Source organism: Myxocyprinus asiaticus, chromosome 5, assembly GCF_019703515.2.
Source record: "Myxocyprinus asiaticus isolate MX2 ecotype Aquarium Trade chromosome 5, UBuf_Myxa_2, whole genome shotgun sequence".
NCBI classification, from domain to species: Eukaryota; Metazoa; Chordata; class Actinopteri; order Cypriniformes; family Catostomidae; genus Myxocyprinus; species Myxocyprinus asiaticus.
Genome location: NC_059348.1, coordinates 50,656,501 through 50,670,283, shown reverse-complemented (window position 1 = coordinate 50,670,283; position 13,783 = coordinate 50,656,501). Strand labels below are relative to the sequence as shown.

General features: G+C 39.2%; 1 protein-coding gene across 2 annotated transcripts in view; it reads right to left on the bottom strand.

Annotated features, from left to right (window-relative positions):
- Positions 1-10,074, bottom strand: part of LOC127440542 (zinc finger CCHC domain-containing protein 2-like) — a 40,108-nt gene extending 30,034 nt beyond the window's left edge. For both annotated transcript variants that reach the window (XM_051697211.1, XM_051697210.1), the window contains exons 1-3: positions 9,345-10,074; positions 4,159-4,267; positions 4,002-4,072 (exon numbers count right to left, since the gene is read on the bottom strand). In XM_051697211.1, coding sequence (XP_051553171.1) covers positions 4,002-4,072; positions 4,159-4,267; positions 9,345-9,920 — 756 coding nt within the window. In that variant the 5' untranslated portion in view covers positions 9,921-10,074. The remainder of the gene's footprint in view (positions 1-4,001; positions 4,073-4,158; positions 4,268-9,344) is intronic.
- Positions 10,075-13,783: the final 3,709 nt, after the last annotated feature.

Genomic DNA, 13,783 nt, shown 5'->3' with positions numbered 1-13,783 from the left:
GGTCAGAGTAGACCAAGAAAGATTTCAGCCACAACTGCCAGAAATTGTTCAGGATACAAAGAAAAACCCACAGGTAACCTCAGGAGAAATACAGGCTGCTCTGTAAAACATGGTGTGATTGTTTCAAGGAGCACAATATGACGATACTTGAACAAAAATGAGCTGCATGGTCGATTTGCCAGAAAGAAGCCTTTACAGCGCCACTGCCACAAAAAAGCCTGGTTACAATATGCCCGACAACACCCTGACATGCCTCACAGCTTCTGGCACACTGTAATTTGGAGTGACAAAACCAAAATAGAGCTTTATGGTCACAACCATAAGAGCTATGTTTAGAGAGGGGTCAACAAGGCCTATAGTGAAAAGAATACCATCCCCACTGTGAAGCATGGTGGTGGCTCACTGATGTTTTGGGGGTGTGTGAGCTCTAAAGGCACAGGGAATCTTGTGAAAATTGATGGCAAAATGAATGCAGCATGTTATCAGAAAATACTGGCAGACAATTTGCATTCTTCTGCATGTAATCTGTGCATGGGACGCTCTTGGACATTCCAGCATGACACTGACCCTAAGCACAAGGCCAAGTTGACCCTCCAGTGGTTACCGCAGAAAAAGGTGAAGGTTCTGGAGTGACCATCACAGTCTCCTGACCTTAATATCATCGAGCCACTCTGGGGAGATCTCAAATGTGCGGTTCAGGCAAGACGACCAAAGACTTTGCATGAACTGGAGGCATTTTGCCAAGACGAATGGGCAGCTATACCACCTGCAAGAATTTGGGGCCTCATAGACAACTATTACAAAAGACTGCACGCTGTCATTGATGCTAAAGGGGGTAATACACAGTATTAAGAACTAAGGGTATGCAGATTTTGAACAGGGGTCATTTCATTTTTTTCTTTGATGCCATGTTTTGTTTTATGATTGTGCCATTCTATAACCTACAGTTGAATATGAATCCCATAAGAAATAAAAGAAATGTGTTTCAATATGGTACATATATTACCAATTCTCCAAGGGTATGCAAACTTTTGAGCACAACTGTATATATCACCAGTTGAGGTTTATTGATGAGGAATAAAAAAAAATATTTTAAAAAACTAAATCGACAACTTTCGTCATCGATTTTTGACGAAAACGGAGAGTTCCAAAAAGCAACTATCGGCACAGATTAATCAGTAAAACTGATTTCAGTCTATCTCTAGTTTAAAAGGCAGAAATGTGAACCTTTTAATTTTATAAAAGCACCTACATTAATTCCACTGTTAAAACTTGTGTATTATTTGAGATGTAAAACTGTTTAAATTGTTGTTTTTGTGGTTGTTTTAGGGTTAATGGTGTTACGTCGTCATGGCAACAAAGTTGTAAAATTCGATATAACTTTACACAGAAAAGGTCAGTAAGCGATTTTATCAACATTCTTATAGTTTACACCTTGTGGCTATACTTTTGAAACGGTGAGTATTTTAACATTTACGGATTGGCCCCATTGACTTCCATTGTAAGTGCCTTAATGTAACCCAGATTTTTGGGCGGGTTTTTAAAGAAAAGTAGGGACAAGTCGAAATTAGTTTGTGGTAAATAACATCATGCCACAAATGCTGTTGATTGAGCTTAACTTGTATTGAACCCGTAATATTCCTTTAAATGCGTCACAATAAAGCGAAAAGTGAAACATCCAAACACTTCCATGTTAGAGGTGAGGCAAGTTCATACACATTTTCAAGAAATGTTACAAAGAACTTTTCTTTGGAATAGCATGCACTGATTAATCATGCCAAATAATTTCAGGAACATGTATTAAAAGAATAGTTTACCCAAAAACAAATATTTGTGGTGAGTAAATAATGGGTTAACTAGAGTGTCAGAAATGAACTTTTCCATTAAGGGGCAATATTTACCCCGTGGATTTGATTTTCATTTTCATTTTTTTACCCTTACGATGGCATATTTTTACTAATCATATAAAAAGGTACTCTGTCCTTCTTTTATGTGACATATTTGTATTAATCAAGTCATTAACATAAATTATCTACATAATTATATTACATTTTGTTCAATTATATGCATACCTAGGCTTAGAATAAGCCTACAGTGCCCGCCCACTTTTTCAGCCGTCTGGATTCTGGAAGTATTTTTCCCATTAATTTCTTTCCCATTAATTTCAAAAGAGTTCAAAGTCATGAACCAAACCAACCAGCTCCAAGGTGAATCACAACATTACAAATAGGGGTGGGTAAAAATATCGGTTTTCCGATGCATTGCGATCGTCATTTGAATGATCTCGATATCAATTCTTAAATTCCAAGATCGATCTTTCACTCAGTGCACAACCCTCCACTACAATGAGAGGAAATAATTCGCATTTGCAACCAAATTTCATGCTATGCGACTAAAGTGAATATATTTGGCAACTGGCTGGTAAACGTTTACATTTCACTCACCAGTAATTGTGTAGTTTAGTCGTGAAGTATTCACCAGCGAGATCCTTTCACAGCGTGTTGAGAGTAAAAGTTGTTTCTTGTAATGTGTGTCCAAAGACAAGATCCATGCAACCCATTTGTAATTGAATACGGTCTCTTTTAATACCCTTTCTGTTCTTTACAGTCAGTTGTTGATCAAAAACAACTACAAGAAAAACTTTAATTCTAATCATGCATCGCACAGATGAGGTAAAGCCATTCTAGTCCTCTCTAGTTAACATGCGCTCATTTAGGGTGCTTTCACACAAGCACTTTTGGTGCGCACCCGGGGTTGAATGACGTCAAAGTTCGGTTCGTTATAACTGAAATAAACATTATAACTTAAATAAACCCATATGAATCGATATTGAATCGAAATCTAACTAAGAGCTTGTAAACAGGAATTGAATCGGGAAATCTGTATCAATACCCGAAAAAAACAAATCGGATGAAAAGACAAAGGTACAAGCCCGTGTACTTAACATCTTTCACGACAGCACGAGCTACAATCCCATGAAGCATTGCGAATGACTTAATCGAATATAAAACCATGGAAATATATAAACTACTGATTTTAGTTTGTTGATTATAACTAAAGAAACAACTATATATTCCGATATATACAAATATATAAGTAGTTTAAGGGGGAAGGGAGACCGACTCGATTGTGTCATTCACATTACGTCATGGGAGTGGCTGGTCGCTTCTGGGCTTGTTTGGTGGGCGGTCTTTGCCACAGATCTCTGATTGGTTGATCTGTCTCCGCTGAACCATGGGTAATGTAGTTGTTCACGAGAAACTCAACTATCAAACTCGATTTTTAAACAATGAAGTTGAAATAACGCGGACTGATGGCTTCAACAGTATTTTGTTCCATCAATGAATAACCTCGGAGCTCACAGTAGATCTATAAATGTTAATGAGTTTCTGTAAAAATCAGTTCGTTTATGGAAAAAAACTAATGGTATTTTTACTTCCAGAACCCGACGGTTGTGCTCTATAGAATATTAAGAAATACTGTATATCCGATGGAGGAAAAAAAAAAAAAAAAAAAAAAAAAAAAAAGGCATTCTTACTGGGGATTTTTTTTCCCCCTATCATTTTGAATTCTGGGGGACTTTTTGTCACTTTTGTTGACATTTTTGCCCACTGCCCTTGTTAATTTCTAACACTGGTGAACTATTCCTTTAAGATAATTTTTTTGTATTTAATCTTGACTTTAAATACCCTGCAGTTGCCCTAGTGGAGTGTTCTTTGCTTTCAAGTCTTTATTTTGGATAAAACTTTCAGCTAAACATCAAATTAATTCATTAATTAAATGAATCAATAGCCTACATGACGACAGTTACCAGTACTGATTTTGACATGAATTTGCATTGTGCCTCTACATTTATTTTTTTTACTTTCTTAGCAGACTTCCTTGCCAACGTGACACACATCATTCCAAATCATGTTCCACAACTGTGAAAATCCTCAGCTTCCATTTGATAAAATGTCAGTGTTGAAACTCGTCTGTCTCTGAGAGGTTTTTGAACTTACCTCAAAACTGTACTGCCTGCCATCTCCTCCCACAGAAACTTCCTTCAGAATAATCTTCTCAATATGAACCACTACAACATCAAAAGACTTCATTACAATGCTGCAGTGGAGGATTTATTTTGGCTCGAAGGAATTTCAATATGTAGAAGTGACATACCTTTTCTCTGTGATGTGCTGCTGAGGTGCGGATTGGGATTGCTTAATAGAGTCCAGTCTACGTCATTCTCCTGGTGTGGACAGAGGAACCCTGGCCTGGAAAACTGGCTCTGGGACAGCCAAAGAAAATGAAGTCATTTAACAAGTGAATAAAGCCATCAATTTCCAATATCTGTCTGATAAGGATCATTCTGACACACTTGGCCTTGAAATTTATTCATATAACACCTTGTCCTAACCTGGCGTGAAGAGAACGTTTTCCTGTGATAACTCATTTTTGTGTACACACAAAGCAAAAATGCTGCGTAAAATGACAAAATCAAAGCCAAATTAGAACATATTTGATGTTTATTATACAGTGATGTCAAGCAGGATTTTTTTAACAGTGAGATGGGCGGGGCTAATCAAAAACATATCGCCTCACAGACTGGATTCATAACGGAAGTCTGTTTTCGTTTTCCAGTCTCCAGTGTTTTCACTCACTTCTGCCTATGTTTTTTTAGCCGATAATGTGATGTTTAGCATATTAAATTGCCAAATAAAATAAAAAAATATGTGCATGAGATGGAACGGCACGTGGAAAAACGAAGTATACCTTAAGGCGGTCACACACCAGAAGAGAAGCGCTACGCCGCATCGTGGCTAGGACCGGACACGTCGATGCGGTACAGGAGGCAGTCCAAAGTTTTGAATAGTCACCATACACACAAAAGTTAAGAAGGTCTTCACGAATAAACAAAGTGACGTTGATGAGTTTGCAGGTTAGTGTTTTAAAGAGATAGTTCACCTCAAAATGAAAATTCAGTCATTGTTTACTCACTTCTGTGTTGTTATAACCCCATTTGACTTTCTTTTTCTTAACACAAAGGGAGAAATTGTGAAAAAATGTTGTGTTCAGTGATGCCAAACAATGGCAGTTTATGGTGACCACCTCTTCAAGCTTCAAAAGGATGCAAAAGTATAATTCAGTAATCTAATAAATTATTCCATGAGACTCACAATTGTTATGAAAGCATACGATGAGGTTTGGTGAGAAACAGACCGAAATCTAATGTATTATTTAGTGAAACTGTTGTCGCTGTACGGTTGGTTGCTTGTAGGCATTCCTAGTAGACTTTAGTACGCAACTGTACCAGGAGGTGGAGCTTCACTGTATGCACTTGTATTGGTAGTCGACACATCGCTGCTCATGTAACCGGTCCTGCTCGACCCGCTCCGGGCGGGATTCGAACCGGCGTTGCCGGCATTGGAGGCGGGCACGCTAACGAGAAGGCTAAAGGCTACAGCCTCTAGCGTCAGTCGCTAGTGCACCTCGAGGACAGGGAAGTGAGGTTTACACATACCGCATAGCTATAACATACCAGCTGGCTCCCGTTACGCTCAAATATAAGTAATGCAAATGTTGCCGTCGATCAAGTCACCTTAAAACTTCATTTTAAGAATTTCAGTTGCTTTATTACTTGTCGCTTTGTTAGGCTGCACCGGTTAGGAAATCAATTAAATGAATGTGTTTAGTAAACTAATCCATCCAAAACCTAAACATTCTTCTGGTAAATGAGTGTAGTTCTCCAAATATTATATCAGAGGGCTTGTTTGGCATGACACTTCCAATCAAATTAAAAGCCATTCACATTCAGCCATTCAAGATGTTCCAATTAATTTGATTGAACCGAGTTATCTCACTCTTTCTCTTGTTTTAAAGCAATTAGCAAAAAAACCTCAGCCAACATAACGGTGACTCATCATCATCATCATCATCATAACCATTAACATCACTCTCAACTTGACATCTGCAGTAACAAACAACAGACCTTCATAAACAGACAGAGAGTACCATTTTGGAGACCTGATTTGGTCTAATGAGTGTGGACGTCTCATCATGCTCCCAATATCCCACATATGGCCTCATTTACAAAACGCAAAGCCAACAATAAATCCATTCACATGGAGATCAAAAGAGATCAGGGAGGATAGCATTGACATGACGTGGCCTATAGGCCTGCTGCATACACAGAGACGAACTAAGTAAACTGCACTTTCCATCATACAGGATTAAAGAGGTTTGATATCTTACATGACATATTCCATATTTCTTTAGCTTTTATTCTTTGAATACTTTGTTCCTGTGTTATTGTAACATTTCCGATTCTTACCATACGTCTAAATTTTAAGAGATCTTAGCACACATCTGGTTGGCAAATATAACTGATTACAATGTAGTTTTCACAGTATTTGTCAGGATTTTCCCAGTCAGTTCCAGGTAGTGTCCGCTTTAAACTAGGGATGGAACGATACCGTTTTTTCTCTTCCGATACGATTCCGATACCTGAACTATCAGTATTGGCCGATACTGATCCGATACCAGTGTTGTTGAGTTTATAACATTTATAATTCACTGTGTGGAACCGATTGGGAGTACTCTTTCTGTAAAGAAACAAAAACCTCTAACAATTCATGATTTCATTATAAAATATGAAAACAATTGCATAAGCATGTGCAAAACTTTATTGTTAACTAGTCTGCAGGATGCAGCAGCAAAAATAACAGTAATTTTAGTGAAAGACTTCAGACAGTTCTCTTTACACATTTTAACTTGTATCTGGACTTGTAAATGGCTTCCGATCTCTCTCTCTCTCTCTCTCTCTCTGTGTTATTTATTTATAGTTTTATTAGTATATCAATTCACTTTTCAATCACACAGTAACTTTTGGAACCCAAGTTGTTTTATTGTAATTTCTAATAATAATAATAAATTTACTATACATTGGTAATACATTTCTTAAGGCTTTTATTTTGAAAATCTAGCACCAAGTGCTCCAGGAAGTCTGAGTTTGAGTGTTTGTTTGTAGGCTAATTCATAGTAGTGTAATACGCATCTCATTCAACATCTGGTAAAATGCTTGTCTGGTGCCATTCTCAGTGCCTGTTATAAGCGGACAGAACTATTGATCATCTACATCTGAGATGGAGTTTGTGTGTGGCGACCACATATTGCGCTGAGCAGCACATCACAAGCCTCTGCGCATTTATTTGTGTGTGTCGGCAGAGCGGCGCTCGTTCAGTAAAGCGTGCTGCCGGAGACTACTTAGCTGTGCATGCTGACTGTATATTTATTATTAAACACAGCCTTTTGCAATTCACAAAGCTTCTGGATGACTGTATGAGCCTGAATAAAATTCACTAGTTATATGGACTGCTTTAATGGTGATTTGAAGGTTATTTATGTCATTCTTTGAGCTTGACAGTAATGTCAATGACCAACATGCAGTATCGGATTTGATCGGGCTCGTCGGACCGATACCCGATCCGGGTAAAAACCTCAGTATCGGACCCGATACCGATCCAGGTATCAGATCGTGCCATGCCATCCCTACTTTAAACACATGGCTGAACTTAAACTGTCAGCTGTCAATCATCTGACATGAATGCATGAATCCAGCAGGTGTGATAAACCTTTGTAGGCTGTTCCTTCCTAGTGTAATTCTAGATCTATCTGCGATTTTCTTTAACTGTCCTGTAGCAAGACATTATCCCAATACAATATAACTAGAGTTCTGATAAAATTACACAATATCCAATAGGACTCTATGAATCGAAAAACCTTCAAATTTCAGTTAATCCAGTATGATCTTAATTGATTCTTATCTGATCCCAATTGTATTGCTTCCAAATGATGATAGAAATTCCGATAGGAATCCAAGACAAATTCCTTTTTGACTAGAGGGTTAAAAACTTCCCTCTGGCACCTAAAACTACAAGGTACTTCAAAGAAAATACTATGGTAAATACTATGATAATATTTGGACATGAGGCAATACATAAATCACTACTTAAAGGAATATTTCGTGTTCAATACAAGTTAAGCTTAATCGAGAGCATTTGTGGCATAATGTTGATTACCACAACCCACTGATTTCGACTCGTCCCTCCTTTATAAAAAAACAAAACAAAACCAAGAATAGTGGTAACAATGAGGCACTTACAATGGAAGTGAGTAGGGCCAATTTTTGGAGGGTTTAAAGACAGAAATGTGAAGCTTGTAGTTTTATTAAAGCACTTGCATTCATTCTTTTGTTAAAACTCTTGTATTCTTTGAACTGTTAAATTGTTTAAAATCGCCATTAACCGGGATTACAGGGTTTATGGCATTACGTCATCATGGCAACGAAGTTGTAAAATCAGATAACTTTACACAGAAAAAGGTCAGTAAGCGATTTTATTACACTAAAATCATGTTAACACACGTTTTTTACATCTTGTCTAGAGGTCGTCCGATAGTGGATTTTGCCGATACTGATAACTAAGGTGGTGGGGAAAGGCAGATAACCGATTAATCGGCCGATATTTTTTTTTTTTTTAATCGATTTACAGAATGACTATAATCTTTCCTTATGAAGGGGAAAAACACTGAGTCTAGATGAGTCCAAAATTAATAAAATCCAAAAAGCAGTTTATTGTGCAACCAAAATCACAATAATACACTAATAATACAATTTGGTGCACATCGCGGGACTTTTAACCATATACGAGCCCGAAATACACCTTCCTCTGTTACAATGCACTATATGCAAGTATTTACCAAATGAAGCTCTTTATAGCCTATATTGATGAAGTGCTTTGTATGTTGAAATTTCACCAGCTGAGGTTTGTTGATGAGGAATAAAAAATAAAAATATCGTCAACTATCGGCAGAGATTTTTGCCGATAACGTTAGTTCCAAAAAGCAACTATCGGTACAGATTAATCGGTAAAACCGATATATCGGTCTACCTGTAGCCTTGTCGCTAAAAGTGAGTATTTTAACATTTACGGATTGGCCCCATTGACTTCCATTGTAACTGCCTCACTGTAACCCAGATTTTTTTTTTTTTTTTTAAAAGGAGGGGCAAGTCCAACTTAATTTTTGTGGTAATCAACATTATGCCACAAATGCTGTCAGTTGAGCTTAACTTGTATTGAACTTGTGTATTCCTTTAATTCCTCTTGGTTTAAGCAGAGATGGTACTTTAAAATATACCTTGGAACTGAATCTTTATGTTATGTATATGCTACTCCAAAGTACTTCAAAAAATACCATGGAGATGTACCATGATATTGCCATGGTATATGTCCAAAAATCATGGTAATGCGATAATATTTCATTTGTCAATGTAATGTCAGTGATATTGAGTATAATATAACACACACCCATCCTTGGAGTCTGTCCAGTTGCGCTCGCAGCTCTTCCCGCTGATGGAAACTGAACGCCGGGTGTAACGAGCCCATCGTGAAGAGCAGCCGCAGCTGTTCGACCGCCTCCGGCTCCGGTAGTGCCCCGCACCTCCCCGCGTCCATTCTGCTCAACGTCCTGAACAGTATCCCGGCGCACTCCCTGCTCTTGGATCCGATAAGAGACAAATAAACAAGCAGTTTTGACAGCACCACCGGGTCGCTCACGTCCACCAATCCTTCCAGATCAGCTGGGCTGTTGGCCCGGGTCTCGAAGTCTCGCAGGATAGTGAAATCTCTCCGGGCCAGATCCTCCAGACAGGCGCCGAGGAAACGTAGCTCCAACGGCTGACACATATGCAGCAGCCCGCAGAGCAGCTCCACGCGTGCGGCCGGGCTCAGCTGTAAACCGAACCACTCGAACACCGCCTCCTTATCAAGCGGAGCCGCTCCGGTACTGCTTTCCCGATGTCCCGGCCGATCGGTTCCGTTAGCGGGATTCAAGTCGCATCGGTGATTTTCGCTTCCCGCCGCTCGCAGCTTCATCTTCATCATTATCAGCTCTCAAACACGATCATCAGTGATGGAAGTCCATTGACGATACTTTCTGACCAATATTTCGGCATCAAAACGCGATAAAATTCCCGGTTTGGGGCGGAATTTCGTTAAATTTTGCGGTCGGTAGTCTGACGACGTGACTATGGTGGTCAGGTTGCCAGATCATTCGCCAGCCGTGCCTCCAGAATATCCTGTCAATCATCCGTGACTCCTCCCATTCGTCCTCTGAGCCGCAGGGTCCTAAACTTACCATATTTATTTGGCAGCTCCCTATGTTCATTCAACGGACAAAATGAAATAATTAAATACATTAAGCATTAATGTTAAAGTAATCAAGAGTGGCATGAAATATGTATTTATTTATTGAACGGGAGAACATGAAATTAGGCTACGACTTATTGGTTATCCAGCTATTTGTTTTTGAGACTACAACTTATTGAAATGTCGTTTTGGCTGTATATTTCTGTACTTTCAGCTGTGTCCCAAATGACGCACTATACACTATGCACTTACAATATAAACTATGCACTCAGCCATGTAGTTCAAATTGTAGTATTGTCCCAAATGGAACGCTTAACGTTTTTTTTTTTTACTACATGGGAGCATTCGCCGTATAACAGCTGAAGGAAGTGACGTTTCAAACGCTTGCAATGTGTTGCCGCTAACTTTAGCGTGTTAGCCAACCTCACTGGTATCTCAAACAATGTACAAATTCACACAGCGTGGGTGATGGTAAAGCCTTCAGCTGACATTTGTAAGGTGCTGTCTGCACTCAAGGTTCGGTAGTTGCTACATTCACAATTGTTTACAATTGATTTGTCTGAACAGCAAAGCAGCCAGGTAACTCTGCCCCTTCTGCTATGTACAGCAAGCTGCGAGTGCCAAGTGCATGAAGTGTCTAGCATTACACACTCCATTTTGATGGCTGATGTACATCATCCGGGTACACATGGTACACTTCTTTTTGTTGCATTTTCAGTGTTAATCTATTGCTTGCACTACGTACACTACAAAATGTCGTAGAATAGTGCAGAAGTGTGTGTTTTGGAACACACCCTTGGTCAAACAGGTGCAAAGCAGTCCAAATTACTTCCCAATACAGTCCCAATCATTCAGATAGTTCACTCACGGGTGATTGTTTAGGACGCAGGGAACAAATAGCCCTTTTTCACAGTAGCGCCATCTTTTATTTTTGACGTGAATGAAAATGAGGCTGTGAGGTATAGACTTAACATCTTTTCAATGGCACGCACGGTAAAAAGCTGTATAAAGCTCCTAGATCCCATCTGATTTTCCATGACTCATGTTGTCAGGAGTTTTTTGTCTACTGAATGTTCTTGGACAGATATTTTTTCAAAGTTTCGTCCGTGGAACGATTTAAAAACACTTTAAACTGCAGTAGAGCCCAATGAAGAGACTGTATGTCTATCCCTCACAGCCTCGTTGTCATTCACGTCAAAAATCAAAGATGGCGTCGCTGTGAATAAGGTCTATAGAGTGCTGGATGAAGTGGAATATTTAGCTACAATCTATTGAAACGAAACCCGCCAATGCATCCAATTGTTTGTCAACAAGGATTCGACGAAGAATGTCTTTATTAGTGTAGGTCATTATGAAAGGTAGGCCAGACTTTCATAACACTCAGAACGTTCTGTTTTCTAATAACTAATTCAATTTTTTTTTTTTTTTTTACATTAGACAATGAGCAATTGCATTATGTAAATGGCTGCATTTAGTAAACCAAAAGTGGTCCATTTTTAAGAAGTTTATATTTAGCAACAGACATGGTCCCAAACTTTTTTTGTTAACTGAACTCCTAAAATCTAATTTACCCTCTGATATTTTATTAATGTTTTAATCCTTCAATAAATATTGAAAATCATACATTTAATGATTTATCATTTTATATAGCCTATCAGCATTGCCATTTCTTTCCAAAAATTCACTTACCTCCTGAACCACTAGATGGTAAGAACGCCGGTAAAGGCATTTACATGCAATGCAAAATCGGGGTAATGGGCAAAAATCTACCCGTGTAGATCAGTTTATTATTTTTTTATAAATTTTTTTAGCCCCTTTTTCTCCCCAATTTGGAATGCCCAAATCCCACTACTTAGTAGGTCCTCGTGGTGGCGCAGTTACTCATCTCAATCCGGGTGGCGGAGGACAAGCCTCAGTTGCCTCTGCTTCTGAGACAGTCAATCTGCGCATCTTATCACGTGGCTCATTGTGCATGACACCGCGGAGACTCACAGCATGTGGAGGCTCATGCTACTCTCTGCAATCCACGCACAACTTACCACGCGCCACACTGAGAGTGAGAACCACTAATCGCGACCACGAGGAGGTTACCCCATGTGACTCTACCCTTCCTAGCAACCCGGGCCAATTTGGTTGCTTAGGAGACTTGGCTGGAGTCACTCAGCATGCCCAGGATTCGAACTCGCGATTCCAGGGGTGGTAGTCAGCGTCAATACTCGCTGAGCTACCCAGGCCCCTGATCAGTTTATTCTTAAACCGTTTATGTCCTTACACTAATAAAGTAAAGCCTTTTAATGCGTCTACATCACCACACGTTGTCGACTTATTAAGCATAATTGGTGTAAGAACGTGCATGTAAATGTGCTCATTGAGTCTCGGGGGTGGGGGGGAACAGGCTCAACCGTCACATTAAATACAGTATACTGTATACGGTATTTTATGTATTGTATACGTGTAGCATGCATAACTTTAATTATATTATGTAGACAATGTGTCATTTTTTAATCATATTTAGCATTTAGCTCATATTAGTCAAAGGGAGCGCGTGTCCTGATAGGATGAAAACCTCTGCCTCAGTGATACTCTATGTAAAGGCCCTTGTTTCCATTAGAGGGCGATGTTGTATACCACTATACCCATACATTCAGATTTCAACAAACACTTCCACAAAGTAATCAAGAATGTGTTAACATTCAGCAAATATCAGCTCCGCCCTCCCCGACACCATCCTTTTTTTGAATATTTTAGAAGAAGCAAACAAGAAATATTCTCCTCTCTTAAGATGTTGTCACTTCTGTTTTATGCATTTGCACCCCATTACCCTTGCACAACAAATGCAATGTAGTACTGTAGTTCAGCACCATTACATCATATTTCAAACACTATGCACACCATTAAACTAAACGTTTATGCTTCAGTTCAGTTGTTGCATGGTGGTGTGTTTATGTCTCCACTATTTTTGTCTTGTGTACCTCCTTGGGTACCCTGGAGCCCACCTTTGATCCAAAATAGCTGTGCTAATACATATATTTGTTTGAATAGGGGATTTGTGTACAAGTCTGTGGTGTATAAATATATACACTGGTTCATTTAGCAAAGCTGCTCGCAGGGGTTGCAGGTACATATTCCTTCCCCAAGTACTAATGTGGTTGAAATCCATCCTGTCTTTTACTTTCTTTCTAAACATCTTTTTATGCTGAAACTGGCCAGGTGGAGCACGACGGTGGTCCCTAAGAACTATTTCTCAGTATAAGGACTAACATCTGTGTTTAAGTACCTGGCCTAAAGTGATGGAAACCAACTGTATGTGCTACTGGAAGAATAAAGACACAGTCTTTCACTGTAAGACAAAGGATATTGCACAGACATGATGTTAATGTAATGTCAATTGACTTCTGAATAACTCAATGCATGACAGCAGAGAAAATAAAAACTTTTTCGACTGCGCTATTTGTGGCGGACTGTGGAATCGGCCTCGAGATTGGAGGCTTGGAGCCATTTGGCTCGATGTTCTTTGAAGATGGTTTTGTGGAGGGTTAAACCCATACTCCTCCCTCTCTCTGATGCTTGATGTCTTTCATTCTGCCCAAGGAAGGCTG